This window comes from Chlamydotis macqueenii, chromosome 3 (assembly GCF_036417535.1).
Source record: "Chlamydotis macqueenii isolate bChlMac1 chromosome 3, bChlMac1.mat, whole genome shotgun sequence".
Classification (NCBI taxonomy): Eukaryota; Metazoa; Chordata; class Aves; order Otidiformes; family Otididae; genus Chlamydotis; species Chlamydotis macqueenii.
Genome location: NC_141558.1, coordinates 39,099,883 through 39,121,601, shown reverse-complemented (window position 1 = coordinate 39,121,601; position 21,719 = coordinate 39,099,883). Strand labels below are relative to the sequence as shown.

The window sequence follows — 21,719 nt, the reverse complement described above, 5'->3', positions numbered from 1 at the left end:
AAAAGCGGTCATACTCTTGTCAACCCACAAATGACCCAGTGATTAATTACATTCAACAGTTTTAGCCTTGCTCTTCCTCCTACTAGGTACCAGTAATCCTTTCACCCACAGTTTGTACTCCCAGTTAGTCTGCCTGGAATAACACTGGAACATTTTACCTTAATTCTGTAACAGGATACAGGAAGACCTTAGACTTTAAGCTATATTGATAACCCAAGACATTTCACTGTGATTTATTATTATAATTACAGTATTTAATATTTTAGAGAATGTGTTCTATCTGCTAGTCCTTAGTAATCCCCTTCCTTTAGTGTTTACTGTTTCAGACAGCCTGCCTTGTATAAGCATCAGAACATTTTCTGTTATCTTCTCAACAAGAGACAGGAAGACCTCGAGGTTAAAGCTACATATTGGCTCTTAAATCTTTATTCTAATCCAAGTGATTAGAATAATTACAGTAAACATTTGAAAACTCATTCAAAACACAAGTTTTAATTATGTAATTTAATTTTGTAACTGAACTATGTATGACATTTTGAGACAAAAAATGACGAAGTTGCAGGTGCAAGCCTATGGTGGGGTTTCAAGGGTAACATTTGGGGTTTTTTTTTTAACATTTTATAAACATTTTATAGTGGGATGTCTATTTAAAACATTATTAAAATTGTTTGTTTACCATAACAAATATAACTTTGTAAAAATGCTTTGAGGCACAAGTGCTTTTTCAGCACAAGTTAGTTAACATCTATGAGCACAAAACCTGAAGTATTTAATAAGAATCACATAGTTTACCAACAGCGTCATTCTTGGAAGAATTAGTAAATAATGGTTTTGTGCAATGCTCCACCACTCACTAAAATTCACAAACTTATATTTGTGGAAGGCATGTGCAGAACTCATATAAAATTACAGAACTAGTATGAGAGAAAAAAGACAAGTGGATGACATCTGATATACAGTACTATGATCTACTAACTCTGGCAAATAAACTGGGGAGATACTGGAATCTAACCAACCTTTCAGACACATTTTCCCCAATATTCCCTCGAATCCCGTAGCTGGAGTCTCAGGTCATGCTACCAAGTGATTCCATGTCAAGTCCACAAGAACTACTATGAACTTTTATTACAGGTAATGCTTATACCACACATGAATTAAAAAAGATAAAAGATAATCCATAGATTAGTAGCACACAAGAGCATGAATAAGCTGCGAGCACAGTTCTGTAGTAATAAGTTCTCTATGGTGGACAGTCCACATGTATGTCACGTTTTGGCTCACTTGAGGACTTGTAGAGCACAAAGCAAAGAATTTTTGCCTTACTGAAAGCACTCATAATCCTACTAACTGTACCGTCTGCCAATTCTCAAGTATGTATAGATTAATCTACCATAGACCTTTTTTTCTTCTCAACCTTGCTCTGGCCAAGGAGGATGAACACAGGAGGTGAATGTACATGTGGACTATCCATCTCAAAGAACTTCAGTTACTTGTCAGTAACCTCTTTAGTCATCTTCAAGTGTTAGTCCACATGTGCATTCACACTGTGGGTGACTCTGAACTGTACTCAGTACTTTCATATTTACCTGGAGCTGGGTCTCAGAATCCTTCATGCAAACAACATCTCAGCACAATTCTGCTGAATGCAGCACCAATCCTGGATGCTTCTACGATGGCATACAGTCTGGTGAAAGGGTAAAAGAAGTTCCAGGTGGCTGCTTTGAATATATCCAGGATGCAAACAATTTTTTCTTTTTTTTAAAGTGAGGCTGCTGGTATCATTCAACTCCTGGCTTCTGGCGGCGGATGCTCTGTTTACTGAACACAGTTCCATGTTGGCTATTTAAATTCTAACCTGCCTGTTATCCACCTTGATAATGTCTGAATAGTGATGTTTGTATCCTTGAATTTCTTTTCAGTAGGACATACTTCAGAAGTCTGCCTACTACATTTAAACTTATGAAAAATTCACAAAGTTAATTCTTGACATCGAGGTTAAAATTTAAGGATCATCAGAATCAGATAAAAGAAGCAGCAGTAGGGTTAACTCAGATCCTTTTCCTCTAGACAGTTCCTCCTCTCACCCTCAGTGCCCGCTGAGGAGATATTAATGACAGCTTTGAAGGATTTCACCATCACTACAAGAAAATGATAGCCTCGAGGATGGAAAAACAGGTTAATGCTGAAGAGCACAAGCCACACTGACAGAAACTGAAGGCGAAAGCGCAATAGTAGAATGTTTTACCATTGCACAGGCTATCCCTATGCAACTCAAAGCACTTAAGCATACTTCAACTTTCAGGTACACTAAGCAATAAAGCTGACCAGATTAGCCACACAACTTCAAGAAACATAAATTCCAGTTGTCATGAATTCAGATCTTGAATTCAAGATCTCAAATTAAGCTATCTGGTAGTTCAGGAGAAGGCCAATAAGACAAAAGGTCCACTATCATGTGAAGAATTAAGACTATCTTACTATGGGTTCCTTCCCTAATCAATCAATGAAGGAGAGAAACTCAGAAAATTCCTCTCTTCAAATACAAGCACTTCTTGTTCATCATATGCAATCTCAAGGAAAAAGTAGCTGTGCAGCCGAAACCTGAAGTAGTAGCAGGTTCAGTCAATATGCAAATGCAATGCAATATCTGACAGCAATATCAAAACAGTTGCTGAGGTCTAAAGCAGGTGAACCATTTACTTTCAGACTACTCAGAGATCACAGCTAATACTGCCATCTTGAATTTAATGATGTGGATAAGAGATTTTATTTTCATGTCTAGGATATCTTTCCAAATTTCTTTCTGCTTTGGTACTGACACTAGTTGTTCCCACTGTTTAAGGTCGATGGAAACTGGCTGAGCAGTCCTCCACAGCAAAGAATGTTAGCAACGTGCTCATAAAGGATCTCTGAAATATTATTTGAGAAGACTGTTACTTTGCTATCCTCATGACCCGACGGGATCATGTAACTTTGGGTGATCTCTTAAGTCTAAAATGTCCATGATGCTACATAGACAAAACTGAAAATTTGAGAGACATTCTTTAAAGACATAGGAGACAGGTTTAGGTGGAAAAAGAAGAAAATTCACGTGAACGAGTAAGTAGTTTACAGCTCCTGAGCACACTTCTAAGAGATAATACTGTTGAGGAAACAGATTTTGAATCAAGAAGTTGCAGGCCTAGTCAAGTAATTGTTGTGGGTCCTGTTGAGTGAAGACAGAGGCAAGGGACTGGAGCAAGAAACAATAAGATATGTGGAACTGGGGGAAGGATTTTTCTTTTTTCCACTGAACTGCTTTGAGGGAGTGTAAGATTGCCTGGGCATTCTTCAAATGAATGCGAGTGATTGATGACACAATACCAAACAGATTCAGGAAAGCCAAAAGGAGTTTCTCTCAGGAAATCTCTCAGGTGGCAGACATGAGTACTGCTATCAACTCCAGATGTCTACTTAGGAGGCCCACAAATGACATCCAAAGACCCTGCTGACAATGCAGTTTCTGTAAATAAATTATGTTCGTAGTTACTAGTCAAGAATAATAACAAAATATACTCGTCAGCTCATCAGGAATCCAAATTCCCATATCCAGGCTCGTCCTCCATGCAAAACAGACTAGCACTGTGGGAATAAGCACAGCCCTAATGCCAATGCTGATGTTCCACTTATAAGGAGAGAGTGATAGATTTTCTTCAGAAACAACTCAAGTCAGGTATCAGCATTACACCAGTTCCCAAGAGGGGATTCTCTTTTATTTGGTGACACCTGTCACACACAATCTGGTAACTTAAGCCAGGTTTCCCAACAGTTGTGGTCAGAGATGGGCTAAAAATCCAGGGCAATGCCAATGTTTGTCAGCCAAGCAGGTGTGAAATCAAGTGGCCAGAAAACATTTTCAGTGTGAAAACGTTTCACATGTGCACACACACACAAATCTGTATCTACCATATGTATATAGTTCCTGTAGTACAGCTCAAGACAGATTTTACTATTTTACGTCATAGTACTGTATGAGCATCTTGCAGTAATGCAGTAATACCCATCAGCATCAAGAAATCAGTGACAGGCATGCTGTTCTTGTCACTGCTTCAGACAACTCAGTATCCACCCTCTACTTTTTCTGAGCTCCTTAGTACCTGAATCCTTACAGACATACATTCATCAGAAAACGGAGCCTCTGCCCAAGGCAGTCAGAAGTAAGGCAATTACTTAATGACATGGCACTCAGAGAACAGCCTCCCTAACATGTCAGGAAGTGAGTACTTCCTGATCATATTTAAGTAGAACCTATGCGACAATCCATTCCCAGAACTAGAGGAGCAAGAGAATAGTCCAGTTTAGACAAGCCTGCATTCGCTTGACTGTTGTCAGAATGCAGCTGTGCTGTGTGGTCAGAGAAAATGAACTTGTCTCTCACACTACGTACAAAGTTTGTACAATTCAAAAATAGAGGAATTTAATAGGATCTGTCTCTGAGATGAAACAGACACCTAGTTGTGCTTCCTACAGGAGACACAAAGAGGCAAACTGACCTTTAGGATTCAACAACAGAGGCCTTCAAGAAGAGATAATCACCAACCCAAAATTCAGCACATATCCAGTTAGGTCAAAGATTCCAAATATATTATAATTATTTTGAATTGGTCACATTTGAGTCTACCGAGACTGAAACAAACTAAAGCAAACATGAAGAAACAATTGAAGAAAATACAGGCAACAAAAGCTTAAGAGGATGATACTAGGAAAAACATCTCCAGTCTCAACTAGTTGTTTTATTTCCAACATATAAATGTTTACACTAAACATTACTCAAAGATCAAATCTGCCAAATGATAACATCCCAGTGTAACAAGCTGACTGCGTAAGTACTTGGGAACTTCTGAAATAGCAAATGGTAAAGGTAACATTAAGAACAAAACCAGAATCCTGTAAGTGAAGTTTACAAATATTTCGAAGACTAGAGTTAAGGTTGAAGACTGTTGAGAGACAGTTGTCCACTGAAAGAGAGTAACTGGCAGCCAATGGGAGTGCTGGATTAGAGAGAAGAAAGCCAGCTCTCTGGGCAATGGAGTTTTGGTATTATTAAAATATCCTTCAAATTAGCAAGAAGATGACACAAAACAACGTTGTATTACAGAGGACGACAACAGCCAGTGAACAGTTTGTCAACTGAGGAACAAAAATATGGTATGTAGTATGGCAATCTTGCCACTGATACAATGGGGGAAAAACCTCCAAACATACCCACAGGATGGCACCCCACTCCTAACCATTGGGTTCATGTTGGCTGAATGGATGAGAACATGGTATAAAATTCAAAATTACGAAAGGCTGACTGACAATCTCCAGTCAGACAAAGTCCTAAGCACCAAGCACCCTGATATTAATGGCTTCGTTCCCCATTTTCCAGTGAACAGAACTCAGAGTTGAGAAGCCTGATGGGTGACTCCTGAATATCATCTGCACCAATGTTTGCCCTCCCTACTTCGCAAAAGGGGTAGCTCTTTCTTTTGATGATCTATTATCATGCCATGCAATCTTGTGCTACTTAGGTAAGTAGCATTTTCTACCATCAAGACAAGTAATAACTGTAACAGGAGTCAGTCAGCCAGTCCAAGGCAGAAGCATCCTTGAATAAACAACATGCAGGAGTAAAAGGAATTCTGAAGTGGCTGTTAAAAACTTTGCAGGAAAACACTGATAAAATGAAAAGTCATCAAAACTGGATTCATGAGAGAGTTCTTTAAAAACCTCAAATATAAGGCAAATAAAATGTTAATTAAATCTCTCTCTTAGAAGTACCTTACTGTTAAGAGGATTAGAAGGTGGTTGATATGAAGCTAGTAAAACAGTACTCTGAGGCACTTGAAGAACTGCATGCCAATCCAACATCTGTATTAGAAGCACAATAAATTATTATAACTGGCAAAATGCAAATCTTGTGGAAAAGTAAGCATGACTTTTGTAAAAAAAAAAAATTATCACATTATACATTTACTAGTCTTATCTGACGGAGTTATGGTAATATGAATAAGGGAGATTCAATTAATTTTCTAAAGGCATTAAAAGAAGTCCCTCAAAACCCCTAAAGATACCAACTTGTCTTGGTACTAAAAAGAAGGTCCTTACACGGATAAATTATCAGTTAAAAGAAAAAAAGGAAAACAGAAATCAAACTCTCAGTTGGTTCCCTGAGGATCTGTACTGACGATCTGTTTAGCACTTTTATAAATATTTTGAAAACGAGGGTAGAGAACAAGGTGACAAAACGTGCTGCTAAAAGCAGTGCTTTTAAAAGCCAACTGTAAAAGACTGAAGAGGATTGCACTCTATAACATGGCATAAGAGACAAAATTAAAATGTTGATAAAAACCCTAAAGTGAGTTTCATGGGGAAAAAATGCAATCCTAACTGTACATACAGAAAAATAGGCTGTGTGTTAGGGGAAAATCCAACACTGAAATAGGTACTACTCCTCAAGAAAGAAATTGAGACTGAACCAGACAGTTTTAAGAAAACATTGGTTCAATGCTCAGCCAAGAAGCAAGTCTAATATTAGGAAAAAGTATGAAAAGAATACAGAATTAAGTGGAAAATCAGCACATGTATATGTTGACTGTTGAATAAACCTTTGGTCCCCCATAAGAGGAATGAGATAGTAAAGCTATAAGACAGTACTGTATGAAGACACTACAAAAGAGAGAAGATGTGATATGACAGTTTTACTGAAAAGATGCATTCATTAAAGGATGCAAGAATAGTTCACATTTAATAAATACAGAATACCACACAAATAAGCAGGCATCAGGCTAAAAGTAGGCAGATAGTAAGAGGAACTACTTTACTTGACATGAGAATTCTGTAACTGCCCCTGACACTTAGTTGTGATGGTTCATACAGATTCCAAAATCAAGCAGGCAAAGAATGAAAAAAAAAAAATCAGCTAAGACTTATTAACACAAGGATACTACTTCTGAATTACAAAGCATTAACAATGGAAATAATACATCAGGAAAATGTCATTGTATGCCTTTGCTGATCCTATACTGTTCCCTATGCAACTGCTGTTAGCCATTCTCAGAACTCGGGTCTAAATGAATATTTGGTAACGGCCCTCTTTGCATTTCATAACTGAGTAAATGCCAAACTCATTAAAAAAAAAAAGAAGTATTTTTTATGTCAAATAATTTTTGTCTACCAGTACTGAACTTACCACATCGTAAAACAGCCTGTATGTAATATCCCTTCACATGGCTTATAATGAAAATACTGAGAGATCTCCAGCTATGATTAGATTTTATGCAAAATACCAACATTAAATTATTTGTATATTCCTAGGAACACAGTGTCTTAATAATTCTGATTTACAAGTATATTTATTTATATAACTTAAACTATAACATAAACTATATTCAACAAAATACTTCCAGATATCATAATAATATTTCAATACATGAAATACATGAGGCATATTTTATCCCAATCATAATTTTAAATTCTACCTTTATCTGGATCCAACTGTTCCTGGGAAAGAATACTACACAATACTGGGTTCTTCCACACTCCCTTTTCTTGTGTGAGCGTAGTCAAAATATGCAGTTCCCGGCTGCCATTTTCCATCAAGTTTTTATGAGCCACCTGAACGACATATTTTACAAAATAAAGTATTGTTAAGAAAAAATTATAAATACGTGTCTTTTATACTCCTTTTACTCCTTTTTCTGTCGACCCCCCACACACCAGATAGAGTTAAATGCATAACAAAACAATCTTAATATTCACCCTACATAGGTTTTACTTATGCCTCTCTCGCCTAAGATTTAGGTAGAGTAATCAAAAACACTGTGTGCCTCAAACCTTCATTGAGATTTATTAACAGGGTTACTTCTGAAATTTCTGAAATTAGATTTTGAAATAGGCTTCCCTTTTAAAAATAGATAAGCAAATTCTCTGGTCTATGTATTGGTCTGGAACAAGCTGTCTAAACTCTTACTTCTTTCAGACTCTTCAGCAGCTCAATTTTATGCACTGGAGACACTGAAAAAGAAGTATTTTTATAAAGGTGAAAGATTTAAGCTGTAACATCTCACCACATGGTTCTAAGCAAACATGACGAAGGCAGGCTGGATTCTTAAAATAAATTAAAATAGTTTCTACTGCATTTAGATACTAGGATAGATTCTGGAAACAGAGGGATGCTTGGGGGCAAATTATATACCTTGAAAAATCTGTAGCTTGAATAGCAATGTGTAACTAATACTGGTCCTAAAAAACCAGAACAGCTCATCTCTATCTTCTCACTTTTCTTTTACTTTTCCACCTGCTCTGAAGCCTGTGGAACCCCCTGGCACAAAACATACCTCTTCAGAACTGATTTACACCAGGCAGGTTGCTAGTCAAAATCCACTCCTACGAATCAGCTTTATGTCTTCCTACATTATTTAGGCTGAGAATCCTGAGATAACTGTACTCCTTCCTTCTCCCTAACTCTCACTTTATTTCCCCCCCCTCTAAACTGCAAGCAGGACCTCTCACTACCTATCTCTGATAAATACTGAGGAGCAGAACTTGTTTCAACAACCTTTAAAGTACAGCTCTAATCTTTAACCTACCAGCACCCTGTGAGAAACCCAACAATCCTGCAGTATCAATAGATCTTTCACTCATAATAAATCTTAAATATACAAGCATAAATAGTATAGAATGACTTATATGACGTTATTTAATTTCTAACAGTGTTAATAGACAAATATATTTTAAAACACGAGCTTTCTTTCAAGTACCTAAACATATCTTTTTTTTCCTCCAAAGCTGCTACATGAACTATGACAGGCAAGTGATATGGCTGACAGCAATTACTGCAGAGTACATAGAATTTCCAGCAGAAGGACTTGATTTTTATCAGCCACCAGGAAAGAAGTCTACAGACATGCTACGTACTTAATATCTCTAAGTTTCCAAACCATTCTTAAAAGCTATTAAGTCTTCACTTTCTGAATCAAACTCACCTGTACAAAAGCCTGAAATTCTTCCCACTTATTTTCAGGTAAATCAAGAGGCAGACACAGTAGAAGTTCAATACAGCTTCTGGAAGGCAAAAAGGAATATTATTTGATGTAATTTTTGGCTTTTAAAATGTACATTCATCAATTCTTACTTCCAGTATCCAAACTGTTATTTGTTTGAAATGTCAAAGCCATAAAGTCTCTTTTGTTTGAACATATAAAGAAAAGGTGGTCATGGACAATCTTGCAGAAACTGTGAAAGCAAACTCTAAAAACCACTGCTTAAAAAAAAAAACCAAAACAACCCAAACTGACTTGTCATTGAAGTTCGACCCTGTAACACTGTGTGTAAACTGATGCACTTTCAGATTACATGCAGATCAACAGCAGCAAAGTGTTTCAAGCCAGGGATGTTGGCTTGTCCTACATCAGAGGAGCACTTCTCAAGACTGCTCCATTTCCAACAACCAAAGATACTCTCTCTCACATACAGCATTCACCATGAGGAAGGAAGGTGCCTCCCAACATATTCAGAATTTCTATAGATTATGAACTGGACTGTGAAAGCATTTAGGCAGTAGAAATTTAACATCATACAAGTTGTTCTTAGTAAATGGAAAATATACTCACAGTGCTAAACGTTCAAGCACAAAGGCTACATTTTCACACTCAGAGGTAAGATAAGGTCGTGCTTTAACATAACTTCGGATAGCCACTGTATACACCTCTAACAGGGGCAGAGGATCTTCTGATGTTTTCCACTTTTCTGCATATTCCAGCAAAGTCTGTTTAGGAAGAGCAACAAACAACCTCAAAATCCAGGAACAAATGTAAATTTTCAGTTTTATGCTCCTCACTAGTAGACTATCCTTCTTAATGATTACCTCCATCTCTTTAATATGAATTACACATTTTCAAAACATGCCTTTTTCCCTTACAATTTATTGTTTCATTAACAACTGGAACTTAAAACTCCACACAAAAATCATTCTTTTATCATATGATAATGGTATGACTGACACTTCCCTATCACCACAATATTCAGTTTACATTAGTATTTTCCAAATACAAAAGCCTGAAGAGCATATCTGAGAACACAGATACTTAACTTTTTTTCAGAAATTAATAACTAAGTGATCAAAACCTAATTTTTTAGACATTCACCTTGGCAGTTCATCATCTGAAGCAAATATATTTGTAAGTACTAGCCTTTATTTTAACTTGTCTACTTTCAGGAACAGTGTTAATTTCTTCTCTCTTGCCCCCTTGCTGATACAGATATCTTCAGGCTATCACTTTTTCCTGAAAGGAATACGAACTACGCATTTTAAAAACAGCATATATACACCCAAAACTCATTAGTCAAAAAGTGGTTTTCCTACTTTGCCACATGAGTAGCCACAAACAATTATTTTTAAATAAAACTCATGGGAGTGATGGAATAACCACCACGACCCAAAGTACAAAAGGCTTCCATTCACTTCAGTCAGGGACAGGGAACCTGGACGTGGACACACATTAAAGGTGGAGTAGCAAGTAAGGTTCTCCTGTCAGCATCCAAACCACGTTCCCCTTGGATCTCTGCTCTCAAGCCTTGGGCAGCTAAACGGATTGCAAACTAATTCCTACACTACAGCAGGTTGCAGCCTGTCATATTAAGATGATAAATTTTGCTGTTTGTTTCTTAGGGGCATAACAGGCAGAAAGCTCAGTGTAACAGACAGCAATTTAGGTTGCTCAGCATCCTGCTCAAAGCAGGGCCATTAGAATAAGTTGCTTGGAGTAATATCCAATGGAGCTGTGAGTATCCTGAAGGACAGACTCCACAGTCTCTGTGGTCAACCTGTTTCTGAGTTTGATTACCATTTATTGGGATTTTCCCTACCAGTACCTAGATGCAGTCCCACATGTTCTCAATGAAGGGATTAACCTCCCTCAACCTGCTGGCCACACACTTGCTAGCACAGCCGAGGGTATTGCTGCCACAAGCGCACGCTGCTGGCTGTTCAGGAGGACAGCTGGGTGAGTGCAGAGCTGCTCCCCAGCCACCAGCCTCTGCTGGCGCATGGGGCTACTCCCTCCCACATGCAGGGCTTTGTGCTCGCCTCAGCTGAACTACATGTCAGCCCAGTCCTTCCGGATGTTCAGATCCCTCTGAACAGTCTCCCTCATCTCTCGTGTGTCGATTGCTCCCATCTATTTGTTATCATCTACAAATATAATGAGGATGCACTCTGTCCCCTCATCCAGTTCACTAATAAAGAACTTATGAGAGTATTTGCTTCAGTGTCAAGCCTTAATAGGATGCCACAAGTAGCCTGCTGCCATCTGGGCTTTGTACTACTAAGCACAAGTCTTTGATACCCACAGTTCAGCCACCTTGTTATACTGCCTAGACAGGTAAATTATTTCATGGATTTGTTTGGAAGGATTCTAGGGGAGATGAAGTCCAAGGCTTTGCTGATGTCAGGTAGAAATCCATCTGCAGAACCAGCTATTTCATCACAGAAGGAAATCAGGTTTGCCAATGTGAAAGCACTTTACATAGCTCATACTGTCAGAGCCATTTAACAGAAGTCATGGTTCCCCTTTTTATTAACATCACCTGTAACTAGAACAATTTTGACAATGTTAGTTCAATTCTGACAAGGTTTGTTCCGGTTAGGAAAATCAGAGCCCTCTGGACAATAATGCTCTTCTGCTACAGAATCCCCACACATCTGAACAAAAAAAAAACCAGGACAAAGTGGTTCTCAACTCATTTTAACATGCAAACACTAAAATTTTGTTTAATTTTTAATATGCAAAAGCAACAATCTTTATTAACTTGCTATGTTTGGGATACAATGCAACTCAGACAAAATCGGACTTTGAGCATGTTATCTCTGGCTTTATGTATTAAAAAGTAAGAAATCGAAACATTAGTTCTCCAGGAAACGCAAGTCAGTCACATCAAAGAACAAGACAAAACAAAACTAGGTTTAATCTTGTCTTCAACTCTACTTTAGTGTAAGTTAAATTCAGCATTGGACTTAACTATGTTATGTCTATGTTAGATATCTGTACTGAGTTAGCTAATGGTACTATTAAGAACATACTTAAAATTGTCATATCTGGCAGTGTCCAAAGTAAACCCTCTCAATAAAAAAAATGACAACTATATTAAACTGAATCACAAAACTGTTTAGCAGTCACAATACCACTGCCAGGTTATAGCAGAGAAAAAATATGGACCAAAGGATCCCAGTAAAGGATGTAACAGGTAAGAAATATGCAGGTTTTGGCAAACTGCTGCATTAAAAGCTATTTTGGTTTTAAAGGAGGTCTCAACACACAGTCACCTTCAAAGAAGTTACATACTTTACCTTCCTGCTGCAGCAGCAGATGCTTCCGCAGCATTTAGTGCTCCCTACTGGAACCTTGAATTCAACTGAAATATTGTCTGTTTTACTGTAATATCACAGAATCATAGAATAGTTTGAGTTGGAAGAGACCTTTAAAGGTCATGTAGTCCAGTCCCCCTGCAGGGAGCAGGGACGTCTTCAACTAGACCAGGTTGCTCAGAGCCCCGTCCAACCTGGCCTTGAATGTTTCCAGGGATGGGGCATCCACCACCTCTCTGGGCAACCTGTTCCTGTGCTTCACCACTCTCATTGTAAAAAATGTCTTCCTTGTATCTAGTCTAAATCTACCCCCTTTTTAGTTTGAAACCATTACCTCTTTTTCTGTCACTAAAGGCCCTGCTAAAAAGTTTGTCCCCATAAATATCTGATAGGACGCTCTATTTGTAGCAGCAAAAAAGTACCACAGATCATGGTAGAGAAATCAAGGAAGAGTAAAACACAGCAGAAGCATAGAAGAAGTAACAAAGGAGGACTGGATAAACAAGCTAACAAAGTTAGCAAACATCTGTTTCTGTACCATTTGGCAATTTTGATCAATGCACTACATAATCAGATCAGAATAAAGGAGTTCGCTTCAAAGAATCTTCAAAGAAACTCTAGTGAAAAGTCTCCCTCCGCCCAAATACTCACCAGATGTACTATGATTTCAGTTATTGATCTGTCATAGATAACATGTTTAAGGATGTTAGCAGTAAAACAGCAAAGCTGAAGAAAAAACAGCCTAAACTAAACAAACAAAAAACCCCAGGTGGTAGCTAACTTACCAGACCAAGACAGTAACAAGTTGCATAAACTACCATTCAGTTTTATCCAGCTGATTGTCCAAACTTGGCAGTGCTGGCCTGGCCATCATAAATCTGCCAAATAGCTTCTGCCAGTAAGACAAATTTATATTTAGGAAGTTGATATATGAAGTAATGAAGCCTGTTTAATACTAGAAACACTAGGTTTACCTGTTAAAAGACTTGATATAAATCTCATTTTGAATGTGGCCCATCTACCTTTACAAGTGCCCTCTTCAGGACACCACAGCAAGCAACAAGATTAATGCAAGCTTTGGCAAGTGAATGATATTTTCAAGTTAGCTACCAAGCCAGGACAACATATCCCAAAAGTCTCAAAGTGTTAAGTTGCACAGAAGAGGGAAGAAGAAAGGGATGAGGAAGAAGAAGTAAGCAGGGAGATGTAACTAAGCAATTGGCCATCTGAGAAGCGTAACTGAAGAATTATCAAGAGGATTCTCACCAGCTGTTACAAAGACAGCAACACCTAGAATCCAAAGAAGAAACCAATGGCCTCAGTAGAGACACTGATTTACAAAGCACGCCATGTCAAGTGACTACGAAGTCCTGTAACAATCAGATCAGAAGATGTCAGGTTTCATGGGGTGGGAAAGAGAGACCTTATAGGTAGCCAGCATACTAAAAAATCTCCAGCTAGGCAGTATCACCATCTGATCTGCACAAGGGAAGATATCGAAGACTGCAGGCTCACTATGATGGAACCTAGCTGGAACTCTCCCAGATAATTAGGAACTTTACATAAATATTATGTAGTCACTAATACTAGAAAATTGGACTGGTGAAGAACTACAAAAGCACTTGTAGAACCTATGAAAGCCCATCCAACACTACTCCAATCCATGTCCAGATTAATAAGGACAAATTGAAGCAAATAAAATTTAGTTTTGAAAATATGAGGTTTAGTAGTAGTTAACCAAAACCAATATAAAACTACATATAATCAACACATTGGCAAATTCTCAGAATCCACCACCTAACAAAAAATATTTGGTATGTTGGTGAACTGTTACTACCAATACTATCCCTCAAAAGCAGCATGTACAGATGCAAACACACTGTACGAAGCAAGCAGAGACGTTTGCAGTATAAAACAGAGGCACTAATTTCAGCATTAAATAGTGCTATTTTTATCTCATATATATAGATCAGCCACTTCCAAGCCATTACATGAACTATATTAAGCACTTACACCCACCACGCCCTTCAAAAGTATTTGTCAGTATGATAGATTTCCTTGTCTGGATGTCCCCAGACTATACAGCACTGACACTGTACAAAGAAAATGAAATTCATTCTGCTTTACTTAATGAATCATTGTTGTGCTCCGCTTACAACCATAAAAAGAAAGAATTTTAGCCCCAGCCCTGGGCCTCATTAAGTTATTTATCTCCCTAGTCAGGACATGCTTGTTAATCAAGCCAAGTACTGTATTCAGAGCACAGCAGCAAAATTTTGTTCCTCTGTGAGACTGAAACGGCATTTTATTTCAGCAGCAGCTTACACAGTTGAGAATGCTCCAAAATATGGAATAATCTCAATCTGTACAAAAAAAAATCACTAAGTATTACACCTGTGATTTAAATTGTGAAAAATATTTAGGCATGGGTAATATTTAGACAATACATTTTATTCTTTTCAAGCTTTATCAGAACCCTTACATGAATGTCGCAGTAGCAATGCGCCCACCAGAGGATGCCTTTCTACTTTCAAAAGTTATACTGAGCAACCTTTTTGCTAAAACTAGCCCTATAATACCAAAGCTGTGTTAAAATACGTTTCACACTAAAACAAGGCATTACTTAGTATGAAATGGAGTTTCACATGTACAGTCCACAAATACACGTTTCTTCAGCCCTTAAAATCACCCCTGTAGGTAGCTGGATAAGAGCAAGCTTACTTAAATACATCAGAACGTACCTGGGACTGCCGTTTCCATTCCCTGATCAGCCCAAGGGACTAAGAGGCAGGGAAAGTGACAGATAGTAGTCACACAGGGAAGCTGCGCCTCTCAAACCACTCCAGTAACTAGCAAAACCTCAATTTCAGTAACACTGCTCAAGCACATCCACACAGGAATCAAGCAACAAGCTTGATACAATCAAGTTATATGGAGATGGACCTTTAGGAGCTGCACACAGAGAGTGGCTGCAAGAATGCCCTCCAACTTCTGCAGTGGCAGAGGGAGCTAAGTGGTAACTGACCTCCATGTGAATCGCCAAGTTCAGGAGTGACAGGACTCCTCAGTGAGATCGCTCTGCCACTTCATGTTCATGTGGAGCACATTCCTACAAAGGCAGGGCTCCCCTTCGGTTGGCACAACCCCACTACCCACTCCTCCAGTACTGGTGAATAACCAGCTGATCTAGAAGAGCAGCTGTTTTCCCTGGAAGCATCAAAGAGTGATTCAAAAAAACAGTGCAAGCTTTATTCAAAGGTGGGAAAGGATGGCTATAATTCTCCTGGCATCAACAGAAATTTCAAAAGAAAGTGAAGGCTACAGTCAAGAAAGGGGATAACATAAGAAAATCAGTGAAGCAGGTCTGCCATATCAACTATGCACATGATTTAAGAACCTTTTCCTTGGCTTAAGATTCTCCCTTGTGAAGAAGGCAGGTATGTTCCAACAACCAGAGCCATTCACAGCTTGTATCATTAGATGGATCATGAGCAAATGAAAATGAATTGGGGATCCTGAGTTTGGAATCATCACAAAGAAGAAGATGCACAGAGATGCTGTACGCCCTAATGAGCCTGACATTGTAATTACTTCATCCAAATCAGGTTCTGCTGACTACTCTGGACTGGTTTAGAGTTGGATGCTTATGATTAAAGGGATTGAAGGGAAGAAGACATAACATCATAACTTGATCCAGAATAAAGACATCCTAAAGACAAATCAGGAGAACAGAAGCTGAAATTACTTACTAAACTCTGCTAAATGCCTTGGAATGTCAACAACCCCAAAGTCTGGACTGCAGTATGGTAGATTAGGTCTGTCACAGTAATAGGGTTTATTTAATATGCTATGTTAGGAATAACATGTAGCCATAACGAGTCAGTATGGAAACTATGAGGGATCATTCAGAACAAGAAACAGTTTGAACAGGACACCACCTGCAAACTGAAGGTAGTCAGCCACAAGACTCATACAAAGAGCACCTACATCAAACAGTTATTCAAGAACAGCTTACGCACAATTTCACCAGACAGCATGTGGCAACCACAAATGTGCGGTCAAGGTCAGTTAGATTCCACTCCATGGGTAGAAAGCCCATCTACATCAGGCTTGTTAGTGGAAAATGCCAAGAACTGAATGCCAACAAAGACTGTCAGTAGTGACAATGGAAGATGTAGCAGTCTGAGCAAAGGAACTAAGATATTACAACAATCACTCCAGAACACTTCATCTTGACAAATCTCTTAGAAAAAACAAGACTACGTGAAGTCTCCTTCTCATACCCAAATACTGAACTGGATGGCACAGGGGCATAACCTCTAGCAACACTTCAAGGACAAATATGTTTCTCTATCTTAAATACATATTTAATTCACATATTTGCAAATACATACACATGCTATCATATTAAGACAAATCTCCCTTCAGTTACATTTTTCTTGCTTTGGGACTATGATAATTTTGTTGTTCTGAAACCAAACTATTTTTTTTGTTACCTTGCCCTGGTTCTGGCTAGGATAGAGTTAATTTTCACCTGAGATGGGAGAGGAACTGGAGCTTGTGGTCCCTGTGTCTGGGGGACACAGCTGGGATAGGTTACTAATTAGCCAACAGCTGGGACAGTTTGGCCAAAGGGCCATTCCATACCCTGTGACATCATGCTCAGTATATAAAGTGAGGAGGGTGCTAATGGGAGCCTCCTACTACTTGGGAGGGAGCTGGGCATCAGGATCCACTCTGAGCTATTGTACTGTAAATTATGTGTTTCAGTATTTTCTGTTATTAGTTTTGTTTGTTTGTTTTCCATCTCTGTTTTCTTTTCTTCTGTTGTTATCTTGAACTCTTTTTTTAATCTCAACCCATGAGTTCTGCCTTTTTTTTCCTTTACCAATTCTCCTCCCCGTCCCACTGGAAGGTGGGGGGAGTGAGCAAGAGACTGCATACTTTGGTCCTGAGCAGGGCTAAACTATGATATACCTGGAAAAAAAAAAAAAAAAAACAAAAACAAACAAATTGGACAAATAAGGCACATAACTAAAGAGGGTATAAGTACACTTAAGAAATTAACATAGTTTAAGAGATGGAAGCCTTATGGTTCTTATGGTCTCATGGTTCCTCTAAAAAAACTACTCCTTTTCTAAGTTCCACATTATCAATTACTCTGAAAAACCAAAGGCAACCACATTGGCTAGTATACCATGTGAGTAAAGTTCAAAACTAAGCTTTGTGGCATCTAGCAATTTTATATAGCAAAATGTATACTCTACGGTGTATAAGAAGTTTAAGTTTGGTAGTACTATAACAGGCCAAATCAAACAAGGAATAACTTATATAATTTGAAAAAGTGTGTACTTTTTTCATGGATGAAAGAGATGATTTGAGATAAATACTGATGGTGGGCATAGTAAGATTAAAGCATTTAGAACAACATGAGAGAACTTAAAGGTTATAACCTCTTTCATGCGCTCCTATCAGATTTGGTACATTCTGGAGTCATACTACTTAGTTTGGACAAGAATTATCACCAAATTGTTACATGAATGCTTGCATATTAGAGTACCTACACCAATGCTCCTCCTTTCTCAGATAAGACTGTTGTGTTTCCTCTCAGTGTGCCAGAAACTAAGGTAATTTAAACCCCAACAAAAAAAAAGGGGTAAACTCTCACATTTATTGTGTGTGTAAACCCACAGACTCTAACCACAGAATATGACCTGTATATCCCTCTGTATATGCATGGGCACAAAAATATATGCAAAACCAGGTCCCAATACATGACCAGGCCAGAAAATTAAGCCTGGAGCCTGATCCATAGGCCTACAGAAGTCTTGGGTTTCATTTAAAAGAAATCAATTTCTAGCTCTTGGATTTTTTTCTTCCAATGTTAGCTGATATAATGATAGATATTCAACTCTTCAAATGACATACAGCCTGCCTTTCTCCACTAAACAGCAGTTCTGATCAAGATCCTTGAGGCAGTACTGTGAATTCAATGACTTCATTGTCTCTTGTTATGAAGTGTCATCATTATTTCAAAACAGAAAACCTGCGAAGTAGTTGGAAGAAGCAGCACAGGATATACAGCATTTAAATCAGTAATTCTAGCTTCTTGCACAGGCAAACATCAGTCTTTAATGCTTACAGTTGCCAACATTGGTGGAAAAAAAGCCAAAACCAAGACCATTGCCAGCTCTTGCAACAGACCAAGATACACAAATGCACTGCTATGTCTTTCTGTCTCCTCCAATTTAAAGGTATGGCAACATCGTCATTCTTCTATTGTTCCACATGCAACTCCATAATGGAAAGAACAGCTTTGGACAGATTTACACAAACCAAGAAGGAATAGCTTTTTCAGTTTCTCTCTGCAGTGCAAGTTTTTAATATGCTTTAAAGAACAAGGTCTGAAAGTAAAGGTAAAAGGATTTTATCAAGTGCTTCCAATAAGGAAAATAGCTAATAGCACTCCTATGGGTTGCAGTAGTCTAAAATACCGAATTATACCTTCATTGATAAAAAGTCTAAATCAAACTCCCATAAAGAGTGTAGTATTTCCTTTCCTTCTTTCAGCATTATTGATGATACTCAGAGTTTAAAGAAGTTGTGCTTCTGTGCTTATTAGCAGCTTCATTTGTACTCTGAACAGCCATTTTCCTGATGTTTGTTCTTTATCGTCTTTTAACTAACACTTACACAGTAAGGGCTATCAGGACCTTCAGAAAATCCATTATCAGAGCTAATCCTTAATCAGCAAGAAACAAGTTTTAATTCCTATCAGCTCCCTAAATGTGTTCAGTGTGTAGACTCAAGTGCTTGTGCCAGCACAAAGCAAAGAAAGCATAATTATTTCTTTTCAGGAAAATCTTGTCTTAAGACTCTTAAACTGCTGCACGAAATCAGTAGGACAACATAAGCTGATTTCTGATTTCTTCTTCAAACAACACTAACACAAGCACTGACTTTCGTAACTGCCTTGCAGGACATGTGCACTGCTTCTACGTTCCCTAATTTTATCTCCGATGTGCTATTATTTGTAAAACATGCAACTCTGATCCACTTTTGTTTAATGTGCTTTTCAAAAGGAGCAACTGGAATTCCCTCTAAAACAGTATGAAAATTAAGAACTGTTCACAGATGTTTCATATAAATTCAATTCACGATTTATGAATTGACTATGACTAGTAATTAAACTAACAAGAATTGCACTCGTCATAAACCTAAAATTCTCCTCTTTGTTTTCTTAAGAGTCTTCTGAGTTAATTTTCTAATTCACTTCACTATTCTTTGTCAACCTCAGTATGTTATTAACCAGCTCAGCTGAAGACAAGTGACAGTTGCTTGTTGTCTTGCAGGAACTGCACCCTCTCTGGAGCAACTCACTCAGGCATCAGTTGCAAAGCAACAAGACTAGATACGAGTCCCAAAGTTACTCTCCATGCACTAGACAGGCCCCTTCTCTGGTTCCGTACAGTCTCTACCTGCCTTATTTTCTACATTTTCAAATCAATCTTGTATGAATACTGTTACATTCAAACAGTTCTGATGAACTTCCATTATTCTTGATTCAGTGAGACAACACATAATTTTATCTGTGGTATTTTTTTGCTGCCCAGAAGATTATAGCCTAGGGAAGAGAAATTAAAAAGAAGAGGAAGAGATAATATCTATGATCTCTTTTTGTATGCAAAAGTCTAAAGCTTGTCTGTTTAAGACTAAGAGTTACTAGACTGCTATAGGAAAAATCTCAAATAATTATTCTTGCCAAAGAGTTAGTTCAAAAACATTAACTGCCACAATCTTTATTTTTCCTTTTCTAGAAAGCAGATGAAGATATGTTTCTTGTCAAAATCCTACTTAACTTTTCAGCTACTGAGAAAAGCAGACAATTCCATAAATTTATCTTGGAATGCCAGATGCACACATCACACAGAAGTAAGTAAATGGTCACTCAGTATCCTGAAAGCCAGGGATTTTTTTTTTACGTGAAGGAATAAATTACCTTACTGTGGCAATACTATTATCTGAGTATAAAACAAGCAGAGCAAGATAGGTAAATTGATAATATTTAAATAGATGTTCTTTGGAAACAGCTGTCTTCCATATTAGATCTTGTTATAAACTCAGATCCATTGCCAGACATTGCCTTTTAAAAACAGACAACCAAAGTGAAAGGGAGTAGAATTTGCAGTACAATGAACTGTTTCCTCCACATAAGTACTGCTCAAGTGCTACTCATCATCTGTGTAGTTTTCTTTTTTCATGCAAACTAGGGAAATACAAGGCTGTATGTATTTATTTTCTTCAGGTCATGAAATACATTGCCTTTGGTCAGCTAATGAACAGTGCAAAAAAAGAGTGCTAACTTTAATACTCTGACCTTTAAAAGCTCCATGATACTATCTGCTTGCAATTATTTCACCTCTCACTTCCTCATATTGCTCATGTAATACTTCAGAGGAGCAAGAACTACCTTTCAAATATACACAATTGTATTTTAAGCATGTAATGCACAATAATAATCTAAGACACCTCCTGCTTGTCAATGTCCAAGTTACTAAAGCATGCAACAGTGAGCCAGGTGAACCAGCCAAAGCCAGACACTGCAGCTGTAAGGATACAAAAATGCTTATCGTGCCTATTAAGGGAGTCTTCCTGTGCTAACCAACTGCTGCTGGATGTGAAGAACACTGACAAAGCAGCCATACTGACCTGTGAGGAAAACAGAACAGATGATGCCTCCCAATTCTGTATTACCAGCACAATCCTCTCTTTTGTATCACAAAATTGAAATGTAGTCCTGAAAGTAAGCTATACGACTCTTACCAAAACTTCAACTAAAATTAAAATGGAAATGATAGCCACTGTATCCCAATATCCAGTACCCTACGCATTTCCTCATGCTTTAACTGCCATTTTTCCACTTCTGACACGTCAAAAGCTTTTCCTGAAGCTCAGATAAGTGAAATTTACTGTATCTCTTGTAAAAAAATTTTTTCCCTTCATGAATCTGCATTTCATTTTGTTGCCTTTTTCATTTATCCCCATACCTTGCAGATAATCACTAATTAAACGTAAACATTTAGAAGTCTGACTAGTAGGCCTAGATAATTTCTCTCTGCTGTATTCCTTCTCCAACAAAGGAGCTGTCTACTATTCAGTTACAAAAATAGCCCAATTAGTAAGATTAAAAACTCCCCAAATACTAACTCCAAGGGTTTGTAACTGTAAGCCAGTTTTTACTTCCAAACCTAAAACCTATCTGCTTCTCCCTGAAACAGTATTTTCCATGCATATGCTTCACATTGTTGACTTTATAGATACAGTAGTCATG

At 37.9% G+C, this 21,719-nt stretch overlaps 1 protein-coding gene across 3 annotated transcripts in view; it reads right to left on the bottom strand.

Moving 5' to 3' along the window:
• Positions 1–21,719, bottom strand: part of ZNF292 (zinc finger protein 292) — a 59,717-nt gene that overhangs the window by 18,423 nt on the left and 19,575 nt on the right. For 2 of the 3 annotated variants that reach the window (XM_086746001.1, XM_086746003.1), the window contains exons 2-4: positions 9,636–9,790; positions 9,009–9,087; positions 7,503–7,638 (exon numbers count right to left, since the gene is read on the bottom strand). In XM_086746001.1, the coding sequence (XP_086602127.1) occupies positions 7,503–7,638; positions 9,009–9,087; positions 9,636–9,790 (370 nt within the window). Of the gene's footprint in view, positions 1–1,586; positions 2,954–7,502; positions 7,639–9,008; positions 9,088–9,635; positions 9,791–21,719 lie in introns of those variants that run through there. The other variant, XM_086746004.1, reaches the window with a different exon arrangement.